The following is a 25,523-nucleotide window of genomic DNA, read 5'->3' as shown; positions in this document are numbered from 1 at the left end:
AGATAAGATGATCTCACCGTGAGCAGCACTGGCACACACTGAGAGAGTACGTTATCTGGGTTTCTGTATGAGCCGTAGTTGGTCATTTAGCTTCACGAAGCTGTATTGGTGTGAAGATTAGAGAAGGAATATCTGTGACTCCAGAGCCTGCTGTATGGGGCTGGAATTTAGAGTCATGTGACCATAAGGTAGTGTTGACCTAGAAGCTTTTGATGGGCTCAGTGGCTTCTGCTCAGCCTGCGTTGGTCAATGCTCAGTCTCATTTTCCGCTTGGCTCCTTCATTTGCAGGGTAGAAGCCCTCTTTGCCTTTTGAACTTGATTTCTCTGTGAATTCGAAGCATACACTTGGTGTATTAATCAGGTTCCTCTAGAGGAATAAAACTCAGAATGAGTCAGTCAATATCTATCTATCTAAAAGGGTTTATTAGAATGGTATATGAGCTGTGGTCTAGGTAGTTCAACAATGGCTCCCTGCCAAAGGAAGTCCAAGAACCCAAGTAGTTGTTTCCACAAGGGTTTTAGTTAATTTTAGATCTAGACAAGTTGGCAAACAAGAGTAGCCATCACACGTGGTTTAACATCCAATGATTTCTCAGTGCAATATATTATAGTAGGCTAAGTGTAGCTTCATTTCCTGCTTTCAGACACACTGGGGCTCATTTGACATGTAAGTAATGACTGGTATCAGGCAGTAATGACACACAATTAACCTTATATTCCTAAGAGATTTAGGGACCCCACTGAACTATAAAGGACAAAGACAGCTTTTAGAAAAAAGCCCTACTTGACAAGAAACTGGATTATGATCAATAAACAAACAAAGACACAGTTTGCCTCCCCTTTACCCCGTTCTGGGTGCTGTCAGTGAGGACACAGTACTTGGAGTTCTTGCAGCCACTCAGTGTCCATGAGACTCCCAAACATGTGCGTCATGTTGGGTTTCTGTCATCTGTCTCCAGACTTCATGCTTAAAGAGATATTACATGTTTAAATTATTTAAGACATTTCTAGTTGGGTTTTCTACTTATAGTCAGCTGTAAGAGATAGTTAATTTCACGTATCCTTCACCTCCCCTCCCTTCCCCCTCCTTCCACTTCTTTGGTGGTGAGCAGAGACATATTCAGGACTTGTTGAGACCTCCTCCTTAGTTTGTTTTTTGCCAAAATATGAATCTTTATCTTGGATCAATATAGTCAGTTATTGGCACTGTTGAGACGTCTTATTGGGGAATTATTGTTCACAATTAGAGCTTTTCCTCTTCCATCTGTTTTGTGCTGTTTGTGGCCAAACATTTTAAGTCATTTAGGGAACTTGTTGCATAATGAGAGATTGCAACTTTGTTAAAAGTAGCTGAGAGCCAGTTATTAGCCTTACAGCAAACAACAAAGATTTGTGGTGTTATTTTGTTTACTTTTCCATTTTAGACCAAGGCAAATAAGCAACAGACCGAGGGAGTTTACTTTGTAGTTCTTGTTTATTCCTTAGGAAGCCAGTAACAACCAGTCTACTGATGTGTTCAAGAGAGAGAAAGCAGGCGTAGTCACTCATTTTGTCTCTTGTGTCTGCTCATACCTGTTTTCCCTCCTCTCCCCCTCATCTTAAGTATTTTGGTTACTTATAGATTGTGGGCCCGTGTACATGGCTCTAACAGTTTGGCTGTTAGAGGCCATTTGGAATTAAGATTTCCCTATTGCCTGCATCGCTAACTGGAAGGTGAGCTGTTTCCCTAATGGCTGGTTCTTGGAACCCAGATGATTGACAACCTACTCAGCTAAGAGCCTGCTAGTATTTACTCTGCAGTACAGAGTGGAGTGTTGTGTCCTGCTGGTTACAGAGTGAAAGCGCTACCTGCTTTCTTTCAGGCTAGCATGGTGCTGCAGAGTCCCCAGTCAGGCTGTGAGAGCTTTGGTGAATTGTTGAGTTACACGCTTCCACGCTGTTTTCAAAGGATGAGTAGAGATGCCAGGAGGATATTCTCCACAAAGTTGGGGGCAGTTATAGGAGGCTGGGGAGGCAGGAGCAGAACATCTGTGAAGGCAGCATGCTTTCTTACGGCAAAGTCTTTAGCTAGAGGTGTGGCAACCAGAAACCAGGTAAGAGGAATCTGTCTGGCAGGTTCTAGCCATAAGATAGTCCTTTGGAGAGGGTCTAAATTTAAGGGAGTGTGGAAGAAGAGATGGGCGCCATCATGGGAACCCACATGCAGTGCTGGGAATTGGGCTGGTAATATGAGGTAGAGGCCTTGTCCGTCCTTCCGTTCATCCTCCCTCCCTCCCTCCCTCCCTCCCTCCCTCCCTCCCTCCCTCCCTCCCTCCCTCCCTCCCTCCCTTCCTTCCTTCCTTCCTTCCTTCCTTCCTTCCTTCGTTTTTTAAGATGGCCTCACTCTATAGCTAGGTTGCCTTTGAACTCCTGGTATTCTCCTGCCTCAGTCTCCTGGGTACTGCGATTCTAGGCGTGAGCCCTGTGCTTAGCAGGATTTGTGTCCTGATGCTAGTTGCTAAGACGGTGCTGTGGGGAGACACTGCGAGATGCGGCGGAGTGTGTGGGGAGGTGTACAGGTCGTAGTTCTGTGAGGAAGCCCAGCGAGGGGCGCTGTGGCGATGGCGTGCAGGCATTCCAGGTTGGCAGGGCTCCTCCAGCTGATTCTTCCTGTGTCCTCTGGTTGCCTGCTGGGCCTTCCACCCTTGACCCAGGAGCCGCAGTCAGCCCGGAGGGACCCTAGCTATCCTGGCGATGGTGTGTGGAGAGTGAGCCACTCAGAGACAGTGAGAGCTCCCTAGCTCACATCTTGAGAATAACAGCTTGTTGTTGTCATGCTTTGGGATATGAAACTACCAGCTTGTGAATATGCTAATTAATACGTTTCCATTTACCCAGGTGCCCTCTTACTGTTTTATTGATTCCTCCTTATTTTTCCAGTTTCTCAGTATAAGTCAAGAAGATCAATAATTTATGACATTCCTGATGGCAGAGGGAAGATTCTTCTAGGTCCTTCAAAGACCCTATTTACTCAAGTCATTGAGTAAAGCCCCTGTGCCTAGCATGGTGTCTAGCAGCTGTGGGATTCTTATCCATATTGTCATGTTGGGCTGCTGTACTGGCTTAGGGAAAGAAAACAGTTAGTAACTTTTGGGTAGGAAGAATGGCTGACATTTGGGAACATTTTCCTGCTCATTTCCTTGTTCATTCATTCATTCATTCATTCATTCATTTATTCTGTCGGTCAGTCAGTCAGTCACTCACTCGCCACTGGCCTAGTGACTCAGCAGGTACAGAGCCTGGACCATCTAGCTGTTGGCACTAGATCCTGGCATGCCATTGGACAGGTTATCCCATGACCTGTGGCGATGGCCACACATGCAGGGAGTTGGCACTCAACTTGTTTTTCACATCAGGAAATGCTGACATTTGTCCTTTGCTTTCTAAGTAGTGAAAGACACTTTGGAAAGGTCTTTTTCCACTCTATTCCTCCCCTCTCGCTTGCTGCAAGGAAACGGCTCCACCGTGTAGCCTCTTGGCCTGGTGGAGAGGAGTCCTGAGTGCAGGGAGGGAGAACTTGCCATGAAGAACGGCCCTTTTACATAGGTGTGGTATGGGAGGCTGGGAAAGCGATGACGAATGGACAGAGTGGGGTGTGGTGAGACAGTAATTCTAAAGTGGGAAGACAGAATGTACTGGGATGATTTCACGGTGTCCTTAGCTGATGAGTTGGGAGGTCAGGCCATAGAGAGATGGCTGAGCTACCACAAGTCATTGAGTATAGCTGATGGTGGGGGGTTGCGTGGGTAGTTCCTGAATCTTATTTCAGTAGAGCTTCGCACAGCTCAGCAGTGAACCCTGCTGCTCCAAGTGTAAAGTGAGAAACAGGTGGTTAGACCCCAATGGCCCCGTAGAGTTGGAAATTTCACATACATTTGATTATGTAAAATATGTAAAGAATATATAAATATAATAATATATTATATATAATATAAAAATATATAATATATATATAATATAAATATATAATAATATATATAATAATATAATATAATATATATAATAATATAATATAATATAATATAATATATTATATTATTATTATATTATATAAATATATATTATATTATTATATTATATTATAATATAATATAATAATAATAAATATAATATATATAATATATATAATATAATATAATAATAATAAATATAATATATATAATATAAATAATATATGTAATATAAATAATATATATAATATAAATATAATATATATAATATAAATATAATATATAATATATAATATAATATAATATAAATATATAATATAAATATATATATATAATATAATAATATATATAATATAAATAATATAATAATAAATAAAATAATATAATATAAAAATATATAAATATAATAAAATATGTAAGAATAACTAAGAGACTAGGGAAAAAGCAAGCATTAAAACCAAATACAGGGTTACTGAAATCGTCTATTTACAGTTTCCTCTTGAGTTCTCTGCTGTACTTCATGCTTTTTATTCTAAAGAATGGTTGCCCTGTTTAGCAGACAGTAAGGCTGGGGATAGTGGGTGGATCCTTGCATACAGACAGAAAGCACGGGTGCCTTTGGGATTTGGCAGGAAGTTCCTGCTCGTTGTGTGGCAGAGTGGAAAGCAATGGGCTAGCTGTGTGAGTGTGGTCTCATAGTTCTGTGTGGAGGCGAAGAAAGGGAGCCATGTTCTTTTCTTCCATTGTGGACTGTCCATACTGTCAGCAGCCTTCTCTGCAAGCCGAGCTGCTGGAGTTGAGAGAGCTGGATTCCTTCCCCCAAGTGTCTGCTCTTTATTTCTCTGACTAAATTGCAGGCTTCTGAGGACACAGACGCCCCACTGTGACCTCCGGGAGAGCTTGTCTGAACTTGAGTTTTCATCCATTCAGACCTCTGCTGTCCTTGTCCACTCCTCTGTCAGACTGGAGAGGGGGAACAGTCAGCCCAGACCTGGTGGTGAGATGCTGGGGTCTGAGCACATTCAGAGGAAGAAAGGAGGGCTGGACTGTTGGTGGACGTGGGATAAGAGGCTGTGCTCCATAACTATGAAAAAGGACTGGAGATTGGGACACGGAGGCAGGGGTTGACTCTCTGATGATATTGGGAACACCAATAGGCAGGAGGAGAGGTCATCTGAGCTTAGGGCCAAGTTCTTCTCAGTTAACAGAAATCTGCAAGTGGCTAATGCAGAGCCCTACACACATGTACCCTTGGCCCTTGGGACCTCATCACAGTGTGCAGGGTGTGGTCTGTCAGGTGAATTAGTCCTGGGGGACAACTCTGTTAAGGGAGTAGAGAGAACGGGAAGGTTGGCAGAGTTCTGTCTTCCATGGAAATGTTTATAGAGCTTTTATCTCTAGTATCTAGGCTCTCAACCTTCCGTACTCTCCTGTGTCAGTGTGGTTGGGCTGATTTTCTACAAAATGTCACAGGTCACTTCACGTTGTACTCACAGCCCATATTTGATACAAATATCCTTTCTAAGGGGCACTCAGAATACAATGTGATTGTCCCATGCCATGTGCCCTCTGTCTTTGACAAAAGGGATGATTTTATAATCCTGGGACAAATCACCCCCTCTGGAAAGCAGGGATGCCACTACACTCCTCTTGGCTGGAGTTTTGTTTTATTTCTGCCTGTCCTATCTTATTCCATAAACTTATCTTATTGCACTGTAGCGTTAGGGTGAGAGCTTGCAGCACAGCCCCTCAGCTTGCAAAGCCCCAGATGCCCTCAGGGCTTCCTAGGGTCAAGTTTGCTTTCCTGTGTGGGCAGCAGCCTCAATAAACTGGAGCAGTGAGGGTTATATAACTGAATTTAAAAGCAGTTCTGCCTTGGATCCTCCATGTGTGCCTTCCCTTTTAAAGCATGTTGTTGGGGGAATTTAAAACACATGCAGAGATAACAGTCTAACAGCCGAGTCCCAGGCTTCTGACCCAGCTTCAGCACCCCCGCGCGGCCAGGGTCACTGGCCTTCCATCTGTGCCAACACTTGCCCTCTCTGAACTCGCTCGCCATATTCTGAGTCAAATCTCAGTTCTCCTGTCATCCCCTCTAAATGGTTCAGTATGCATCTCTTTAACAGTGAAGGCCTCCACAGCATAGCCAGAGCACTACTGCTCCACCCCTCCACCCCCAAAATAAATTCACTTTAAAACTGTCAGATGTCTAGTATTCATATCCTAGTATTGTCTTTAAAACAAGTGACTCTTTCTAAAGTTCATTTGAAACGTAATAAGCTCTACAAATTGTCATTTGTTGATGTTTCTCTTGACTTAGTTTTCTGCTTTGCTTTTTAAAAAGATTTTTAAATTATTTTTAAGTATGTATATTTTTTATTATTTTATTTATATATGTTTCAAATGTTGTCTTCCTTCCTGGTACTCCCTCCATAAACCCCCCACCCCGTCCCCATCCCCTTTGCTTCTAAGAGGGTGCTTTCCCACCCACCCATCCAGTCCCATCTCACCTCTCTAGCATCCCCCTTCTCTGGGGCATCAGGCCTCCACAGGACCAAGCACCTCCCTTCCCACTTCAGCCAAATAAGGCAGTCCTCTGCTACATATGTAGTGGGAGCCATGGACTGGCCCATGTATACTTTTTGGTTTGTGGTTTAGTCCCTGAGAGCTCTGAGGGATCCAGTTAGTTGATATTGTTGTTCTTCCTATTGGAGTTGCAATCCTTTTCAGCTCCTTCATCTCCCACTATTGGACATTTCTGCTAAGGTCATCCCATTGGGTCCTGGGAGCCTCTCATATCCCTGGTGTCTGGGACTTTCTAGAGGTTTCCCCTTCTCCAACCTTACACTGCTGCATATTTCTATTCACTCTCATGGCTCTCTGGGCTTCTCTCGTCTCCCTCCTTCCCTTCCCTTCCCCTCCCCTCTCCCACACAGGGCCCTCCTTCCCTCTGCCTCCCATGATTATTTTGTTCCCCTTCTAAGTGGGATTGAGGTATCCACACTTGGGCCTTCCTTCTTGGTAAGCTTCATATGGTCTGTAAGTTATATCATGGGTATTCTGAATTTTTAAATTTTAAAATAATTTGAAAGTTACAGAAATATTCTAAGGCTAAAATTCCTATACATTTTAAGTGGGATTTCATATTATTATTTTTTTTTAATATTTTTATTACATATTTTCCTCAATTACGTTTCCAATGCTATCCCAAAAGTCCCCCATAGCGCCCCCCACTTCCCTACCCACCCATTCCCATTCTTTTGGCCCTGGCATTCCCCTATATTGGGGCATATAAAGTTTGCGAGTCCAATGGGCCTCTCTTTCCATTGATGGCTGACTAGGCCATCTTTCGATACATATGCAGCTAGAGACAAGAGCTCCGGGGTTCTGGTTAGTACATCATGTTGTTCCAACAATAGGGTTGCAGATCCCTTTAGCTCCTTGGGTACTTTCTCTAGCTTCTCCATTGGGAGCCCTGTGATACATCCAATAGCTGACTGGGATTTCATATTATTAACATCCCCCTGTTGTTGTTTTTACATCATCTCTGTCTTTGAGAGTGGCTTTCAGGCACAAAGCCCTCACTGTCCAACAAGTAAGGGAAGTCTTTAGCCTACGTGCACTGGGCTCATCAGAAGAATATCATTGAAGGTATCCCTGGCTCTGATTTCTACCGAAAGCGTGCAGTTTTCCTTCTTAGTAGGGTCCTTAAAAAATAGTCTGGGTATGAGTGTTTTGTTGTATATGTATCAGGATCTGTAACTACTCCGTTGTTATCCTACTTTTACCTGCCTTTTGAAATTCTTTATGTGTTGACAGTTGAGACCAGGGCCTTGCTCTGCTAGGCAAGCACTGTAACCCTGAGCAGCACCCACCCCCAGTGTTGCCTGCTAGTTTTAGCCTGCCTCAAACGCTGCCAAATGTTGGTGCTCCGATTCTTGATCCTCTGGTCCTGCCTCTGTAGATCCAGCTCACCCTGGATGAAAAGTGCTCAGGAGTGAAATTGTGTCTTTCCTGAGAAGATGCAGACTCTATCCCTAAACCATATGGCCTGCTGCCTGCCCATAGCACTGATGTTTTGCTCTCCACTGGGAGTGACCTGAAGACACTGGGGTAACATGAGCAGAAGTGTGTGCTCATGTTACCTACAAATACGATACGATTGCTCATAAGGAACTGGAGCATCCCTGTGGTTTGGTACGAGTGGGGCATCTTGGAATTAGTACTCCTGTATCTCAGGGTCTGGTTACATACTCTCTCTCTGTCTCTGTCTCTCATTTATATATGTATCCCTGTATCTGTGTTGTATCCCTGTATCTGTGTTGCCATAGCTAGAAACCATAAAGAAACACTGATACTTTTAATTCTAGCCCACGTCATATAATCTATTTGGTCTTTTTCTGTTCTGTATTTAGGTCTTCCTTCTATGCTGAAAACCTTTGTCAATTTCCTACTGTTTAGTGGCTTATCTGCACTGCACCCTTGTATTGTTAAATTGTCCGGGCAAACAGGCTGCCTTCTTGGCCATGGCCCTGTTGCCTCCAGTGTCAGCTAGTCTGTGTTTCCCTAAGTGCCGAAGACTTCTGGCAGGCCCTCTCCTCGTGTAGTAACTCAGACCAGTCTAAGAGTACAGGTCACTCATGGTTCAGAGCTGCTTGTGCAAACGGAGCAGAGTAAGGCCAAGGAAGAACAGTCAGAAAAGACCACTCAGTGGTGAGAGTCAGGCGAGAGCCATGCTCAAGCAGGAAATCTGTAAACTCAGAGGGGATGCTGTGCTCCTGCATCAGGCAGCCTTCAGCACTCTAGAGGTCCAAGTATAGTTAAGCGAGGAAGTAAAAATGCCTCTTGATCTGAGGTGAGCGCTGAAGGTCTGAGATGTTTAGGGTCTTGCATGTCCCTATGTAAAAGTAGGATTCCAAACAGACCCTAAAAGATGAGAGCAGTGATCAGTTCTGGGCCCCTCCTCTATATGGAAGCTGAACAATGTTCAGTGCTCATATGCTTCTATCAAGACTTTTCTGTACCTTGTACCTAGTGGCATATCACATCATCTTTGGGTTAGAAAAATACAGCCTACTGATGTTTGAAAGGTAATTTGATAATGCCTAAGGATAATGATAATATTCCCAAACTTGAAATATTAAAAGATACATCAAGACAAAATCTCCCAAATCCTAGTCATCTGTGACAGTTTTCTTGCTCCTGTCATGGTGCTAGAGGGATCAGAATTGATGCCCACTGTGAGAGGTGGGATTGGCGAGGTTGGTCAACAGCTCTACTGCACTTGAAAATGACCTGTGTTTGGTTCCCAGTCCCTGAGTCAGGTAGCTCACAACTGCCTGTCACTCCAGCTCCGGAGGAACCTACACCTCTGGCCTCCAATGACACCTGTACACATGTGCACACACCCTACACAGACGTACACAACTGCACATAATTAAAAATAATAAGGGTAAATCTTTTATTATGTTTAATAGAAGCAAAAATAAATAACAGTAAAAAAAATACTTAGTGTCTGAGTCAAGCCATCATGGCGGGGCGATGCAGCAGGTGTCCAGAGGAGGGTAAACACAGAGCTCGTATGCCTGGATTGTTTCCTGTTCTGTGAGATTACTCTATATCCCAAAGAACCCTGGCTTCTGACAAGAGGTCCCCTGCAGCCAGCATGGAGGAGTGAAACCAGGATTGTAAGCAGACAGTAGCTAATCAATTCAGTTCATGGTGTAGCTTTCATCAACTGAGTAATAGCAGCGGCCCTCTGAGATAGTGTTGATGCTATATTGCAATCCTGAGTCTAGAGTCAGGTGACAACATAGTAGCTCTCTTCTCAGAGGACTCTGCTTACATGTGGATAGCAAGTAAAAAGTGAAGCCATAGCTTTCTTCATATTCTGCCTCTCTTTATAAAGCCCTTGAAAATGAGTAACCCAACTCAGGTCTTTAGGGCCTCTGGAGGATTTGACGGGTCAGTGACTCACTGACTCTGAATTTACACTTGTTGAAAACAGTTGAATCAGGGCTAAAAGAGAGCCTGACAGTTGTTGTCATTTCCCTTAATGCAGGAGTAACCGCCCTGAGTCTGTGGCTTCCGTGTCACATGTCGTCCGGTGAGCAAGGGCTGTAGCAACAGTGTATGTCTTGGAATAAGCAGTCACCAGTCCATGGCTTTTCCTGTTTGTGATTCTGAGCTTGTGTGTTTGCTTCTTGTGAGCATCAACCAGGAAAGCCTGGCTTGCCCCATGCGGGTGGTGCTGGAAAGTCCTAACTCCGGAAATTCTCTCTGCAGATGCCGTCTTTGCATTTCAGTTGCGCAACCCAGTGCACAACGGACATGCTCTGTTAATGCAGGACACCCACAAGCAGCTTCTGCAGAGGGGCTACCGGCGCCCTGTCCTGCTCCTCCATCCTCTTGGTGGCTGGACGAAGGATGACGATGTCCCTCTGATGTGGCGTATGAAGCAGCACGCTGCAGTGCTGGAGGAGGGCATCCTGGATCCTGAAACGACAGTGGTGGCCATTTTCCCGTCTCCTATGATGTATGCTGGGCCAACCGAGGTAGGTTGCCTTTAAGATACCAGTGTAAAACTAAAGCCGTTCTTGGGAACATTGTATTATCACCAACTGACCTACTGACCGTTCCTGGATGCCTAGATGTGTTCCAAACATGCAGCTGAGCTCTCCTTCTCCTAGTGTTGGCAATGCCCTCTAACCACGCCCCTCTAACCACGCCCTCTAACCACACCCTCTAACCTCGCCCTCTAACCACGTTTTCTAGCCACGCCCTCTAAACACGCCCTCTAACCAGGGCTATGAGGAAGACACAGAAGCTAGAACCGTGTAGCAACGTAAGGTTGTTTTGTATCCACCAGCCCAGGTCCAGATACAGTTATAACAACATCAATATTGTTCTTTTAACAGAGGCTCAGAGCAGAGGACAGAGCAGTGTGAGGTTTTGCTTTTTCTAAAATTTTCAAGAGCTAACGGGATTTTAGGGCACAAGCCAGCTGTTTTCACTGTACAGATACCTGAACTAATTAACTCATAAACAGAAGAGCTTTATTTGGCTCACGGTTTGAGTGCTTTAGTTTGTAACTGGCTGGTCTTGTTGCTTCTGGGCCCTTGGTAAAATAACACTTCGTGGTGGGATTGAATGGCGGAACAGAGTGTTTCCATTGTGGCCTGACAAAAGAAGAGGAAGGGGCCAGGGTCCCTCAAGGACAGGACCCTTATGACGTCCCTTTCTCTAAAAGCTCTCCTCACCCACCAGAAGTTCCAAACTAGATAAGGAAGGAAAACTTTCAATAGCCAAATAACTGTTTTGCCCCTGGTCCCAAAGAAGTTCCTGTACATGGATCTGTCTGAATGTGAAATGCATTCCAGGTTTTAGAGATGTATGCAGCAGGACATCACATTCTTGAAAGGTTCACTTTTAACTTTGTGTCCCTGTGTGTGTCAGTGTGAGGTTGTGTGTGTGTGCAGATGAGTATCAGTGCCTATGGGAGTGGCCAGAGGCTTAGGATTCCCCCACTGGAGCTGGAGGTACAGGCAGCAGTCAGCCACCCAACCTGGGTGCTGGGGACTGAGCTTGGGACTTTAACTCTTCTGGAAGAACAGTACGGGGTCTGAACTCCTGAGCCCTCTCTCCAGCTCCCAGGAGACATCTTCATTTGGAACATGACTGAATCAGGAAGTGATCTGCTCCCTGATATGGGGGCAGGGTCTTGGAATTCTCCCCATAGTCCAATAGAATGTTTGAGATCTTTTTGTATCCATATGTAAAGGAGCTGAAAATTATATTTCAGTTTCGAGGTAGAGTAGAGTAGACTTTCAAAATATCTTTGCTGAATGAGTTAATGAATCAGCTTGAGTGACCTCAGGGGTGGTGGGTGGGAACTTCCCAACCAGCCTTTTGTGTTTTCACAATAAAAATGGCTTGCACATTATCACTGCACTTAGATTTATCTGAGAGGCAAACTCATTTTTAAAAAGATCTAAGTAATTTAATGATACAAACTCCTTCAAACATTGAAAAAGATAGTCCAAGACATTTGATTATTTGGGATGGAGCCTAACACTCTTTATTGGAGCTTAAGTTTATGGGGTTGGATTCTCTGTTACCACTTTACACAAGAAAAGCGGACAAACAAAACGGCAGGCTAGAAAATGAACACAGTTGGCTCTTCTTTGGGCCCCGTGTTCACTGATGCATCGGAATGCTGTGTGGTAAACATCCCATGTTGTTCCTCTTTCCGTTGAAGTAAGGTGATGGTTAGAGTTGGCCTCAGAGGGTCCTGGGTGTTTGCTGTGTCTCCATGACTTCTATTTAGTTCTTGCATCTCCCACGTTGTTTAGTAGTTCCCCTAGCTGGAACCTCCTCTAGAGGTGGTGGACCTGGGAGAAGGGAGCCGACAGAGAGGTGGACTAAAGTCTCAAGCAGCAGCCAACCTCACTCAGACCCTAGACAATTTATACTCTGAGGGTTGAGAATGGTCACGTGAGTAAAGTTCCCATTGAGCTCAAGCTGTATTCCATCACCAGGACGAGCGGCGTGTGACAAGAACAGGTCTTTCCTTAGAGGCAGGCATATGAAGGGCATTTTAAACATTTAACTGAATAACAGCAGCAAGCAATAGTGAGTAATCTGAGGTAAACTCACTCCTCTCCACTACCCCCGGGAGGTGCACGAAGCACATTCCAACAACAGTTCTGTGTTTTGAAGGAACCGAGGTCAGCAGACATCTGTGGAGTCTCACAGAATCCTCCTTACAGGACTCCATTTCTGGACCGTGTTCCACCAGTACCAAGGGCATGAGCCTCATCGTTCTAAGCCAGTCATTTGATCTGAGGTTGTCTAGTTTGGGGATGGCCCAGATGAGGTGAGGGTGGTGTGCTGGCTAGTTTTATGCCAGCTTGACACATGTTGTAGTCATTTTGGAAGAGGGAACCTTGGTTAAGAAAATATTTCTACCAGGTTGCCTGTGGACAAACCTGTGGGGCATTTTCTTGATTGATGATTGATGCGGGAGGGCCTAGTTCACTGTGAGCTGTTGGTCCCGTGTGTAATAAAGGATGCAGGCTAAGCAAGCCCCAGTAAGGCCTCTGCATCAGTTCCTGTCTCCAGGTTCCTGCCCTGAGTTCTTGGCCTGACTTCCTGAATAATGGACTGCCGGCTGTGTAAGCTGTGAGCCCATACCTTCCCAAGATGCTTGGTGTTTATCACAGTCACAAAAACCATAACTATCACAGGGAGGAGTAGGTATATGAGCAATGACCTCATTAAATTCCAGCTAAGAAAATGAGCCTCCTCTTTTGGCAGTCTCTAGATGGTCCATCCTTTTGTCACAGCTCCAAACTTTGTCTCTGTAACTCCTTCCATGGGTGTTCTGTTCCCAATTCTAAGGAGGGGCATAGTGTCCACACTTCAGTTTTCATTCTTCTTGAGTTTCATGTGTTTAGCAAACTGTATCTTATATCTTGGGTATCCTAAGTTTTGGGCTAATATCCACTTATCAGTGAGTACATATTGTGTGAGTTCCTTTGTGATTGTGTTACTTCACTCAAGATGATGCCCTCCAGGTCCATCCATTTGGCTATGAATTTCATAAATTCATTCTTTTTAATAGCTGAGTAGTACTCCATTGTGTAAATGTACCACATTTTCTGTATCCATTCCTCTGTTGAGGGGCACCTGGGTTCTTTCCAGCTTCTGCCTATTATAAATAAGGCTGCTATGAACATAGTGGAGCATGTGTCCTTCTTACCGGTTGGGACACCTTCTAGATATATGCCCAGGAGAGGTATTGCTGGATCCTCTGGTGGTACTATGTCCAATTTTCTGAGGAACCGCCAGACTGATTTCCAGAGTGGTTGTACAAGCTTGCAATCCCACCAACAATGGAGGAATGTTCCTCTTTCTCCACATCCTCGCCAGCATCTGCTGTCACCTGAATTTTTGATCTTAGCCATTCTGACTGGTGTGAGGTGGAATCTCAGGGTTGTTTTGATTTGCATTTCCCTGATGATTAAGGATGTTGAACATTTTTTCAGGTGCTTCTCTGCCATTCGGTATTCCTCAGGTAAGAATTCTTTGTTCAGTTCTGAGTCCCATTTTTTAATGGGGTTATTTGATTTTCTGGAGTCCACCTTCTTGAGTTCTTTATATATTTTGGATATTAGTCCCCTATCTGATTTACAATAGGTAAAGATCCTTTCCCAATCTGTTGGTGGTCTTTTTGTCTTATTGACGGTGTCTTTTGCCTTGCAGAAGCTTTGCAGTTTCATGAGGTCCCATTTGTCAATTCTTGATCTTACAGCACAACTGTTCTATTCAGGAATTTTCCCCCTGTGCCCATATCTTCAAGGCTTTTCCCCACTTTCTCCTCTATAAGTTTCAGTGTCTCTGGTTTTATGTGAAGTTCCTTGATCCACTTAGATTTGACCTTAGTACAAGGAGATAAGAATGGATCAATTCGCATTCTTCTACATGATAACAACCAGTTGTGCCAGCACCATTTGTTGAAGATGCTGTCTTTCTTCCACTGGATGGTTTTAGCTCCCTTGTCGAAGATCAAGTGACCATAGGTGTGTGGGTTCATTTCTGGGTCTTCAATTCTATTCCATTTTTGGGACCTGTCTTGTTTGCTTTGCAATTCTTAGGTGGGGTTGATGTGAGATTTTATTCAGTAAGTTAACTAAAAATGCTTTAAAAGAACAAGGGTGGGAGGGTTGGTAATGAAGTAGGCTGTGCTAACAACAGAAGATCCTTCCCTGAGTTAGACAGGGTTTTGGAGCGTGGTCTCATGTTTTCCAAGCTGGCCTTTCAAACACAGAATATAGCTAAGGCTGGCTTTGAGCTCCTGGTTTCCCTTCAGAGTCCTGGGATTGCAAGCCTGCTACACCATGCTCATGCTCAGCTTTCAACCGGAAAGATCTTATGCCTTAAGTTCTGTCAGTTGTGCTTCTGCAGGAAGGTTCAGAAGTGAGAGTAGGGGCTGGGGAGATGTCTTGAAGATGTGTTTAGATCCCAGCACCTATTCAAAAAAATGGGCATGAGATGGCTGTATATGTGCTAATAACCTAGGCACTGTGGAGGGTGGAGACAGGAGGATTGCTGTAGCTTGCTAGATGCCAGCCTAGCTCTAGATTTAGTACGAGATGTTGTCATAAAGGAATAGGGTAGAGAATGGTAGAGCAGACCATCCGACATCCTTCTGTGCCTTCTGTGTGCCCATGGGCTTCACTCTTCCCCCATCATATGTACAAACAACAGACACACAGACACTCACACAGGCACACAGACACACAGCCACTCACACAGGCACACAGACACAGATGCAGAGAAGTAGTGGGTTAGTCTGATGCTGCTTGTATTCTAATGTAAAATACTGGTTCCTTGAGATGTGGGTGTTCTCAATGAGCAGATTCTCGTGTACTCAAAGAGATGCCATATGAACCTTCTCCCCAATTTAACTGGTCAATAAAGGACCATAGCCTGTGATTGGGCAGTGGAGGGAGTAAGGGGGGAGGCAGAGGTTTGAGTAAGGGGGTTATAGGTAGAGAGGATGAAGGAGGAAGAAGTTGCTATGGACCAGAACCACATGGCAAGTAACAAGGGACCTACAGCTGGGGAGTGAGTTAGTATAGCCCTAGATCTGTCCAATCTAGGCTTATGGCTTTAAATAAAATACCTGGATTATGTGATTATGTGTCTTTTATATGGGCTTGTTAGGATAGTAAATTCCTACTACACACACACACACACACACACACACACACACACAAACACACAAAACAAAGAACAGTGAAGATACCTGAGGTCTTCCTCTTTGCAAGGCACAGTTGAGCAGTTGGTGGTGAATCCATCACTTCACCCATCCTGGGTTCCTGACTGAGACATCCCTTACAAAGAGATTAGCATAATAAGGAGAGCACACATATTTACTGAATTCAAGTCTTCCATGACATGAGAGCCTTTATAAATAGAGGTTCAAGGAAGGCTCGATATTGTCTGCCTGAATCTGATGAAGGGTGCGCAGTTGTGCAGGTTCAGTGGCTACTGAGAGGCCTGGTGACTTAGCGAGGCCCGCCGTTTATGTTCCTCTTTCTCCCCTTCTCTTTAGAGAAAGGAGCATGTCCAGAGAGCCTTCCAGCCTTAGGGCAGGTCAGCTGGACTTTCAGCGGTCTTTAGGGAGAAGGAAGAAGGAGAGAACTGCAGCCTTCTTGCTTCTGGTTCTCTCAGGCACTGAGGTTTTGCGATGGCCTGTCCTGAACCAGCTCTGGCAGGACCTGCCTTGGCCTCTTACTGGCTCTCGTCACTACCCACAAGAACAAGTCCAGTGAACATGTTGATGATGAAGGGGTGTACTGAGGGCTGCAGCCTTAGTCCAAACCAGTTTGGCACCAGCTTCTGTTGTAGTCTGTCAGACATCTGAACTGTGTGTATGTGCACGTGAGTGTTTGAAGGATTCACAGTAGGATTAAGTATTCTATTGTACATTTTCTAACTTGTCTTATTTTAATTTCATATTGAACTATACATAGGAAAAAAGGACACATTTTGCAGGTGTTCCTATAAGCTAAATTTTCTAGAATAAACGAAAATGTACACTCAGCATCCAAAAGCTCTTGCTTCTTCCTGCTAAGCCACACCTGTTCTTCCCACAGTAGTCACTGCTTCCAGTGAGTGTCCTGGTCCCTCATGGTGAAGGTTGTGCGCACTGGATAGCAAGAGTTCCGGAGATCCATGAAAGCCCTTGCTGTCACACTTGGAAGGAAAGAGAAGGAAGGGAGCTGGCGGGGTACAGGGAGAAGTTGAGGTGTAGTTCATGCGGTCTCTGGTGTTCAGTATATTAACTAACTCGGCTCGTGAGCCACCACTTTAGGTGAGGATAACCCATGTAGATAGTTTGCATAGCTTGCTCGGAACCACACAGTGGTGAGTAATGGAATCTGAACCTCTGTACCCGGGAGGGTTCTGGGAGGTCCTTCAGAGATGCCCTGAGTTGCGTAGAAACAGATATCATCGCCATATTGGCTAGACATTGGCAGCCAAGGAGGGTGCCTTCTTTGGACCTGCTGCTCTCTCCAGCAGGGTTGTTTCTGAAGAGAGCTGGCAGCTGTGGGGTACCTGTTGGCTGCACTCTTGAGGACCAAATGCTTATGTCGCCTTCCTGAAGTGACCTGGGATGCCACAGTGTTCAGGCCAGCCTGGTTGTTACAGGTCTAGCTAGAATCTGATGTCACAGCCTCCTAAGCGTGGCTTCTCTCACTTACCCTGGCTCACTACAGAGACTGCTCACTCTCAGCATGTGATGTGTGACTTCCTGCAACACTGTTGAGCGTTATGTGGGTGGTGTTCTGTGTGCGTGCTGGTGTGGATTTCAGTATTTGCTGTAAGTGACTCTCTATTGGTTACTGCTGAGTAGAATGGCTGGAGAGGAATGCGCATTTGTTTGGTCTTAGGAGAGGTGTCCAGTCCTTTCTAATGCAGATGTGCCAACTCACAACGCACAGTGAGGATACAGTTGTGTATCCTCCCCAGCTCTGGATTGTCTTGCATATGCTAACCACTACTGCCCTCTGATCCTGACGTTTTAGCCACATTCTCTATAACACTGCTGTTTCTTAACCTATCTTAAGGATCTTCATGTTGGATCAGTTTTCACTAAAGAAGGAATTATTAGAGATTGCTTATAAATGACTGTAATTCTAGGTAGTGATTAAGAAATAAAATGTCCTAGCCCACTGAAATTTTTGTGTATGTGTATGTATCACGTGCATGCTTTGGGTACATGGAATCCAGAAGAGGGTGTCAGAGCCTCTGGAACAGGAGTACCCAGCGATTGTGAGTTCACCTGCGAGTGTCCTATGGAAGAGCAGCCCATGATCTTAATCATGGAGCCATCTCTGCAGCCCCTAGTAGCTGGGTTTTATTGAGTTCTCACTGTATTCACCAGACGACTTGCATATGTTGGCTTAGTCCTTGTAAGGACACTAAGAGAGCAGGCACTGTTTTTATTCTCTGTTTACAGAGGCTCATGGTAGAGGTTAAACAACTGCTCTAAGTCAGGTAGTAAGCCATGGCGGCGGGATTTGCACCCTAGCAATCTGGTCCCAAAGCCATGCGCTGCAGTTCCAGTCTCTGGTATTGTTTAACATTACAGTAGTTGAAAACCGCAACTGGCTGTGTTTTGAAAGCGGACTGGAAGCCCATTCATAGAAGTTCTGAAATAATGAGTCGTCATGGCTCTGGCAGACACTTCTTAGAGGTGGAGTTTCCTATTGAATAGCTCGTGCGTTTGCTCCTTGTAGAGTGATAGTCTGTGCTGTTTTTGTATAATCTGCATTCTTACATTTTCTAAGATTCGGATATCATCCTCATTATTATTAATGACGTATGCCTGTGGGTTTTGTTTTGTTTTGTTTTTAGACAGGGTCTCACTATGTAGCTTTGACTTAGCTTGGGACTCCCTGTGACATCCAGGCTGGCCTTGAACTCAGAGATCTGCCTATTTTGCCTCCATAGTGCTGAGATTAAAGGTGTATGCCACCATGCCTGGCCCGTCTGTGTTTTAGTTACCAGTTTTATAAGGAGTACATAGAATAATTAATAAATTACCCTATATATTTAACCTGTAATTTACCCTGTAAATCATATATCTCAGTGTCTGACTGATACCAGTATGTAAAAGTATGTATTATTGACTGACTGAAAAAGAGTAATTACTTTGCTGCAGGCTCTCACCATCCCTATCCTGATTCCATATGAAAGCGCTGCCTGTATCTCTCAAGAGTGGTTTATAAATCTCTGTGAAAACCGTAGACCTTGGAATGTGGCAGGGAGCCTGGGTGACTTGTCATTCATAGGCTTCACGTCAGAGCACAGTCCTTGGCCTGACTTGGAAGGTCCTTGGAGTCTGACTATAGAGTGTTAATAACACAAAGGAAGTAGAAATAGCATCTTTGAGTGTCTTGAGTATGAAGCACGCACTGAACTGACACTTGGTGTGCATTATGTGACCCACAGGTTTTATCCCCATTCTACCCATGAGGTTTCTGGAGCCCAGAGAGTGTAACTCAGCTAAGGGGTGTCAGAGAAACCTAGAGCTGAACAGTAGTTAAAGTGGTAAAGTCAAATTGTACCCAGAAACCATTGCAGTCGCAAAAAGGCCTCAGTGTAGAACCGAAGTCCACTCTGAGTACAGCTTGTACAGCTTGCCCATTGGGGATTTATGGATGAGGAGCACCATGCAGGTCCGTGGACAGATTGCTGAGAAGGAACAGAAGTGAGAGACAAGTGAGGTTAGCGGACCTATAGCAGGCCAGGACACATGGATGCTACCTGTGTGACTACAGGACTGAGAATCATGGAGTATGCAATGACCAGATGTTCTCGCTATACAGCTAGTCACTGAAGACAAGGCTAGCAGGCTCAAGGGTAGCTGGCCAAAGTTAGGCCAGCTTTAAATCCAGGAAGACACATAGCTGATGCCCACCGGGCTCCATGGCCTTTATAACTTCTTGACCTGCCCCTTGGGCTTCATGCTCTTTGAGAAGAGCATGCTGCTGCCAAAGGTCTCAAAGTAGCCCTCCTCTGATGATGGGTGGGAGGGTAAAGACGTTAGGCTCTGTGGTACGTATTCAGCAGTCGGTGCTCTCTCTGGGCAGCTTAGAGCTGAGTCCGCCCCTAGGTCTCTGCCTGTGTGTGGACAGTGACTAGAGATGTGTGATTGAGTCAGGATGCTCCAAGTTCCACTTCTTTTTTTTTTTTTTTTTGGTTTTTTCGAGACAGGGTTTCTCTATGTAGCCCTGGCTGTCCTGGCACTCACTTTGTAGACCAGGCTGGCCTCGAACTCAGAAATCCGCCTGCCTCTGCCTCCCGAGTGCTGGGATTAAAGGCGTGCGCCACCACGCCCGGCCCAAGTTCCACTTCTGAGCAAGGGGCAGTCTTTACTCTCAGCATAAACTAGAAGTTTATTAACTAGAATTAACTAGAAGTTTATTAACTAGAAGTTATAGCAGTTGTTTTAATATTTTTAGTAGTTTCCATGTTTCTGACCTGGCATGATGTAAGCAGCTTATGAAAATCTACCTATCCTCCTTGCTCTTCTCCTCCTTTCTTTTTGAGGTAGGGTCTTGCTATGTAGTCCAGGCTACTCTGTACCTCACAGTGTAGCCCAGGCTATACAGTCCTCTTTCCCCTGCCTCCCAAATGCTAGGATTCTAAGAGTGGCACCAGGCCTAGTCCCATCGTGCCTTTCCCTACAGTGCCTCACTTGTGTGTTTGGCTTATTTACAGCCCTTAAAGGAAGACTTTTCTTATATTAATAATACAAAACCCTCATTTTTCCAGTTTTTCCAGTGACATCAAGAACAAGGCTGCCAATAAGACATATTTGCCAAATTGTCATAATAAAATACAAACAGTGATTCTCCTTTAATGGCTCTCTGGGTTGTTTAGCAGGCATTGGTACCAGATTTGTTTCCGTAGCCCAGATGCACTTCAGAACAATGAGCAGCTGCTGAGGCTGCGCGGTTATCTATCAACAGGATGTTCCTCATTTTCCAGTCTATAAAAATTTAATGGCTTGGTTCTGAAATTCCATCCTAGGAATGGAGTGGGAGCCATGAGGGGAAGAATTTACTTTCTAATGCTTTAAATGGCAGGGATATATCATTTTATCTATATGAATAATTAGTTGGCAAATTGAAAATTAGTTTTTCTCTTGTCCTCAAAACTTTCTCTCCGAAAGAATAATTTGTTTTCTTAAATCTGTTATGTGAAAGTTTAAAAAAAAAGGGGGGGATGGATTTGAGTAATTAACAGGCATATTCTGAACATATGTTGTAATGAGGATTGCCATTTAGGTTTTTTCCTTAAGGAAGGGAGTGTAATGTATTGTTGGAGGTGGGGTCTTCTCTCTGTCAGGGAAGTTATTCTCTGGTTGTTGAATGACTGTGTCAGAAACAGATTCTGTGTAAGTGAGCAGAGACATGTCAACAGGGGCAGTTGGAACACACTGCTGTGTGGATTCTTGCGTATTTCCTTAATTAGGTCACATTTTACACCAGTATTTGGCAGCCAGTACAGTATCCATTGGGACCTGAAGCTACCCCGTGACTCCTTCAAAGGCCCCCACATCCTTCCTTCTGTCCAAGGCTCAGCCTCCATCCTGACTTGTAGCCTTACAGCCTGAAGCCTGAGCTCTGTGAATAGCTTCTTATGTGTTTGCAAAACCTTACACACAGATATATGCACATCTGAGTATCTCATATGCAAACAATCCATAAATATATGCACATACATATTCATGCCCAGCTATGATTTTGGTTTGGGGGATCTGATTTTAATCCTAGCTCCCCAAGAAGATACAGTAAATTTGTCAGGACTTCCTGCCATCAGGCAGTGATGACATGAGGCATATGTGGAGGTACCGCTCAGTGGGACAGTTGACAGAGATACACATGCATTTGTGATCTATGGTCTCTCGACAGTCATCAAAGCGTAGTTATCTAACATGCAGTCATCTATCCCAGGTCCAGTGGCACTGCAGGGCGCGGATGGTGGCCGGAGCCAATTTTTATATTGTTGGACGAGACCCTGCTGGCATGCCTCATCCGGAGACAGGGAAGGACCTCTATGAGCCAACACATGGTGCCAAAGTGCTGACGATGGCCCCGGGCCTGATTACCTTGGAAATCGTTCCCTTCCGAGTTGCAGCTTACAACAAGAAGAAGAAGCGGATGGACTACCATGACCCTGAGCAGTAAGTTTTACCCTTCCCCCACCGAGCGACCGACCGACAGGAGCTTTGCTGCCCGAGCTGTTTTCTAAGGCTTCAGCACATTGTCTGCGCTTTATAACTTCTGATGGGGGGCTTTGTTGGAGCCATCTCAGGAAAAGTTACATTAAGGAAGTTAACTCTCATTGGCCTGGAGCTAGAAGTAAAAGTTAGCATTGGTCTAAGCTGGATGGGGTGGTGCACACAGTTTCTCATCTAAGCATTTGGGAGGCAGAGGCAGGTGCAGCTCTTTGAGTTTGAGGCCAGTCCATTATAATAGCAAGTTTGCAAACAAGCAAACCCTCCCCACATATATACATACATGCATGCATACATACATACATACATACATACATACTGGATCTAGTTTCAGAATCTCTAATTTCAGAGTTGGTGCTTTGGGGGACTTTGTTGTGTGGTCCTAAGGGGCATATTCATATTTATGTGTTTGTATGATTACTAGCAACTTCTAGATTATGCGATTGGAGTGCCAGGCCTTGTTGCAGAGGCTGGAAGTCCCAGCTTATCAGAAGGCTGAGGCAGTAGGATCCCAAGTTTAAGAATAGCCTAGGAAACAGACTAAAAAGCAGAAGGGCTGGGATATAGTTCAATGATCGCTTCTTAGCACACATAAGTAAGGCCTTGGTTCAGTTCTTAGTATGGCCAATATGAGCATTCATACATATGTACACACACACACATGTATATATGTATGTATATGTATGTGTGTGTGTATACATATATATACATACAAACACACCATATACATACACATGTACACACACATGTATATATGTATATATATGTATGTGTGTGTGTATACATATATATACACATATATATACATACAAACACACCATATACATACATGTATGTGTGTGTGCGTGTGTGTACATGCATCATGGTAATATTAAGTATGTGTCTATTTCTTTTGGATGGATAGAATTATAATCATTCCTGTCCATGGATGGTGTCTGTTTAAACTTAAAGTAGCAGTGTAAAGCTAAGTTGCAGGGTCTAGTCCTGTTTCAGCTACATGACCTGAATTCTTTTGTTCCCTGTGTTCCCTGGGATACTTGATCAGTGGAATGGGGCAGGGAACAAGGTATTTCTTCCTACATCTGTCTATAGTTCTTCTACAGGATCGTGACACTCACAGCAGCGTCTCACTACGTAGCCCCAGCTGGCCTGGCATACACTGTGCAGATCAGGCAGGCCTCAACTCAGGATCCATCTGCCTCTACCTCCTGAGTGCTGGGGTTAAAGGTACACACCGTCGGCTGATGTTTGTATGTAATGTACACATACGAAATTTGTTGATTACCTCTTAGTTTACCTTTTTAGTACAAGTTATTATAATTCATAGTCAACAAGTAAAACCGATAATTCACGTAGAGTATCATCAGTTTTAATTTGTGTCTTAACAGTTTTAGCTGCACTGACAGCGCTATCTGAAAGCTGACACTGGCTTAGACACCTCCATTCGGAGCATCCCTTCCCATGGGTTTCTACATGGGCTTCATGTTTAGGAATAATATGAACCCTGACCCAGTGTCCTTATTCAGTGTGACCCATTTTGCCACAGAGGGGACAGGAAAGGAAAAAGAAATCTTGTGAAAAATTAAAACAACACACTTTTGTTTCTAAAAGGCATATAAGCACACATTCTTATCCCAGCACTTGCTTGGAAGGGAGAGACAGGAGGCCCAGTGGTTCGGGGTCATCCTTACTATATAGAGAATTGGAGACCAGCCTGGGCTACGTGAAACCCCATCTTAAAAAATTAAAAATCAATAAGTAGTAAATGGTTTTACTCTTAGCACAAAATTGGGTTCCTAACCATGTGGGCTTGTTAAAGATGCCTGTGTATGCACATACATATTTGTATATGGACATGTATGTATGTATGTATGCATGCAGAATTGTACCATGGTAAAGTGAAGCTCCAAGGAGATAGCACAGAGCCTTTTAAAAGAAGATGTTATCAATTATGATAAACTATATTACCTGAAAAGGCCCTGGAAATCTAAGTAGAAATGACAGAGAAAGGTGAAAGCAGTTTGGGCACAGTCCTGCCCTTTTGTGGATGAATTTATGTAAATCTCCACCAGAGAGCCCTGCTTAGTCTGTGGGAGACCTGCCTGTCAGCAGCCCCTTTGAAGCCCCACTCAGGCTCCTGAAGGGGAAGGGCCTTCCTGCAGACCTGGAAGCCACGTGGTGCCAGTGGCAGGTGTGGGGTATGGCACTTTCTGCTTTTTACCCCAAGTGCAGTTTGGCCAGTTTGTGTACAGTATTCCGGAACTTGATTTTTCTGAGAACTGTGGTGAACTTTGCTTACTGGGTTATGGTAGTGGTGAGGGTGAGCAAGGAGAGAGAAACAGATCCCTTCTGCCAGTCTACACACTTTAACTTAGCATAGTTCCCATAATGTGACATTAAGAAAACTGAGCAAGGGCCTGGGAGACAGTTTCATGGGTAGAGGCGCTTGCTGTGCAAGCATGAAGAGTGGCGTTTGATCCCCAGTACCCAGGTGGAGAGCCCGGTGTGGTGGGGCTGCATGGGTAGGTAGCTCAGCATTTTAGGAGCAGGCACTGCTCTTGCAGAGAGGATTCAACTTGGGTTCTTAGCACCTACCGCAGGTGGCTTATAACCATCTGTAACTCAAGCTTCTGGGGGGATCTGTCACCTCAGACTTCTGTGGGCATCTGCACACCAAGCACATACACATATGCACACAGACAGATACACATACATAATGAAAAATAAATCATAATAAAACCAAACAAACCTGATGTGGTAGCGTGTCCACAGACACAGGTCTCTTGTGTCCCCTGACCAGCTCAGCCTTTTCTAGTCAGGCTAGCAAGAGTCCTCATCTCGGTAAGCAAGGTGAATGGTTCCTGAGGAACAGTGTCTGAGCTTGACCTCTGACCTCTGCAGCCACGCAGATAATGTACGTACGACGTATGTGTGTACGTGTACACCCACACACCTGCACTTGCAGCTGCATACATATGAGCCCCTCCCCCAACACCACACACACATACACACACACAGTCTCTGTACATGAAGAAAACCAAGGAAAATAAAAACACACCACTCTCTTCCAGCTCATGGGCTGACGTGTTTCATCCCCGTGGTCCCTCGGCGTGGTCAGTGCTTTAATCATACACCGGACCCACGACCCCATCTGCGTGCAGTTGATTAATGTGCTGCTAAGGCCCCTGATAACTTTGATGTTTGACCGAATCTGTGTAGTACCGCTTTAAGTTTCTCTTTTAATCATTTAAAAGCTAAATAATTACATCAGTTCTCATAAGATTTTCCAGAGATGAATTCTATGTTAGTCGCATGAGTAGCTCATTTCCTTGGAATTTTTTTTTTTTTTTTGAGTTACCAAATCTTAATAAGTTAACTTGGGAAGCTTTAAAAATGCCTTAGTTTTAAATTTTTTTTTCTGTATTTGTGGTCCAATATAATTAAGCTGATGGGAATATGTTGGAAAGTGATTAAAATTTTGTGAGAAGGCGATCGTCTTTGATGTGGCGAGAAAACAGTTATTAATTAGGCACATATGAGCTCGTCCATGTTTGATTAATGGGTGTTACTCAATGCCAGCCTTTATGTAATTAATGATTTTGTAGCTTTTGGATTGATTGAATGGTAGTGTAAGACAAGGCTTAGGGAGGGACATATCCTGAAGATTTCATGCAAGATAATTATTAATAGGAATTATGATAAAAGTCATCTGTTT

General features: G+C 44.4%; 1 protein-coding gene across 1 annotated transcript in view; it reads left to right on the top strand.

Moving 5' to 3' along the window:
• The window catches only part of Papss1 (3'-phosphoadenosine 5'-phosphosulfate synthase 1), an 85,064-nt gene that overhangs the window by 44,601 nt on the left and 14,940 nt on the right, over positions 1 to 25,523 (top strand). The window contains 2 exon segments of the mRNA XM_021157472.3: positions 10,276 to 10,544; positions 21,525 to 21,754. Coding sequence (XP_021013131.1) covers positions 10,276 to 10,544; positions 21,525 to 21,754 — 499 coding nt within the window.

This window comes from Mus caroli, unplaced genomic scaffold, assembly GCF_978045245.1.
Source record: "Mus caroli unplaced genomic scaffold, Mus_caroli_1 scaffold_3, whole genome shotgun sequence".
Classification (NCBI taxonomy): domain Eukaryota; kingdom Metazoa; phylum Chordata; class Mammalia; order Rodentia; family Muridae; genus Mus; species Mus caroli.
Note: the sequence above shows the minus strand (reverse complement) of the source record. Positions and strands in the feature narration are given on the sequence as shown.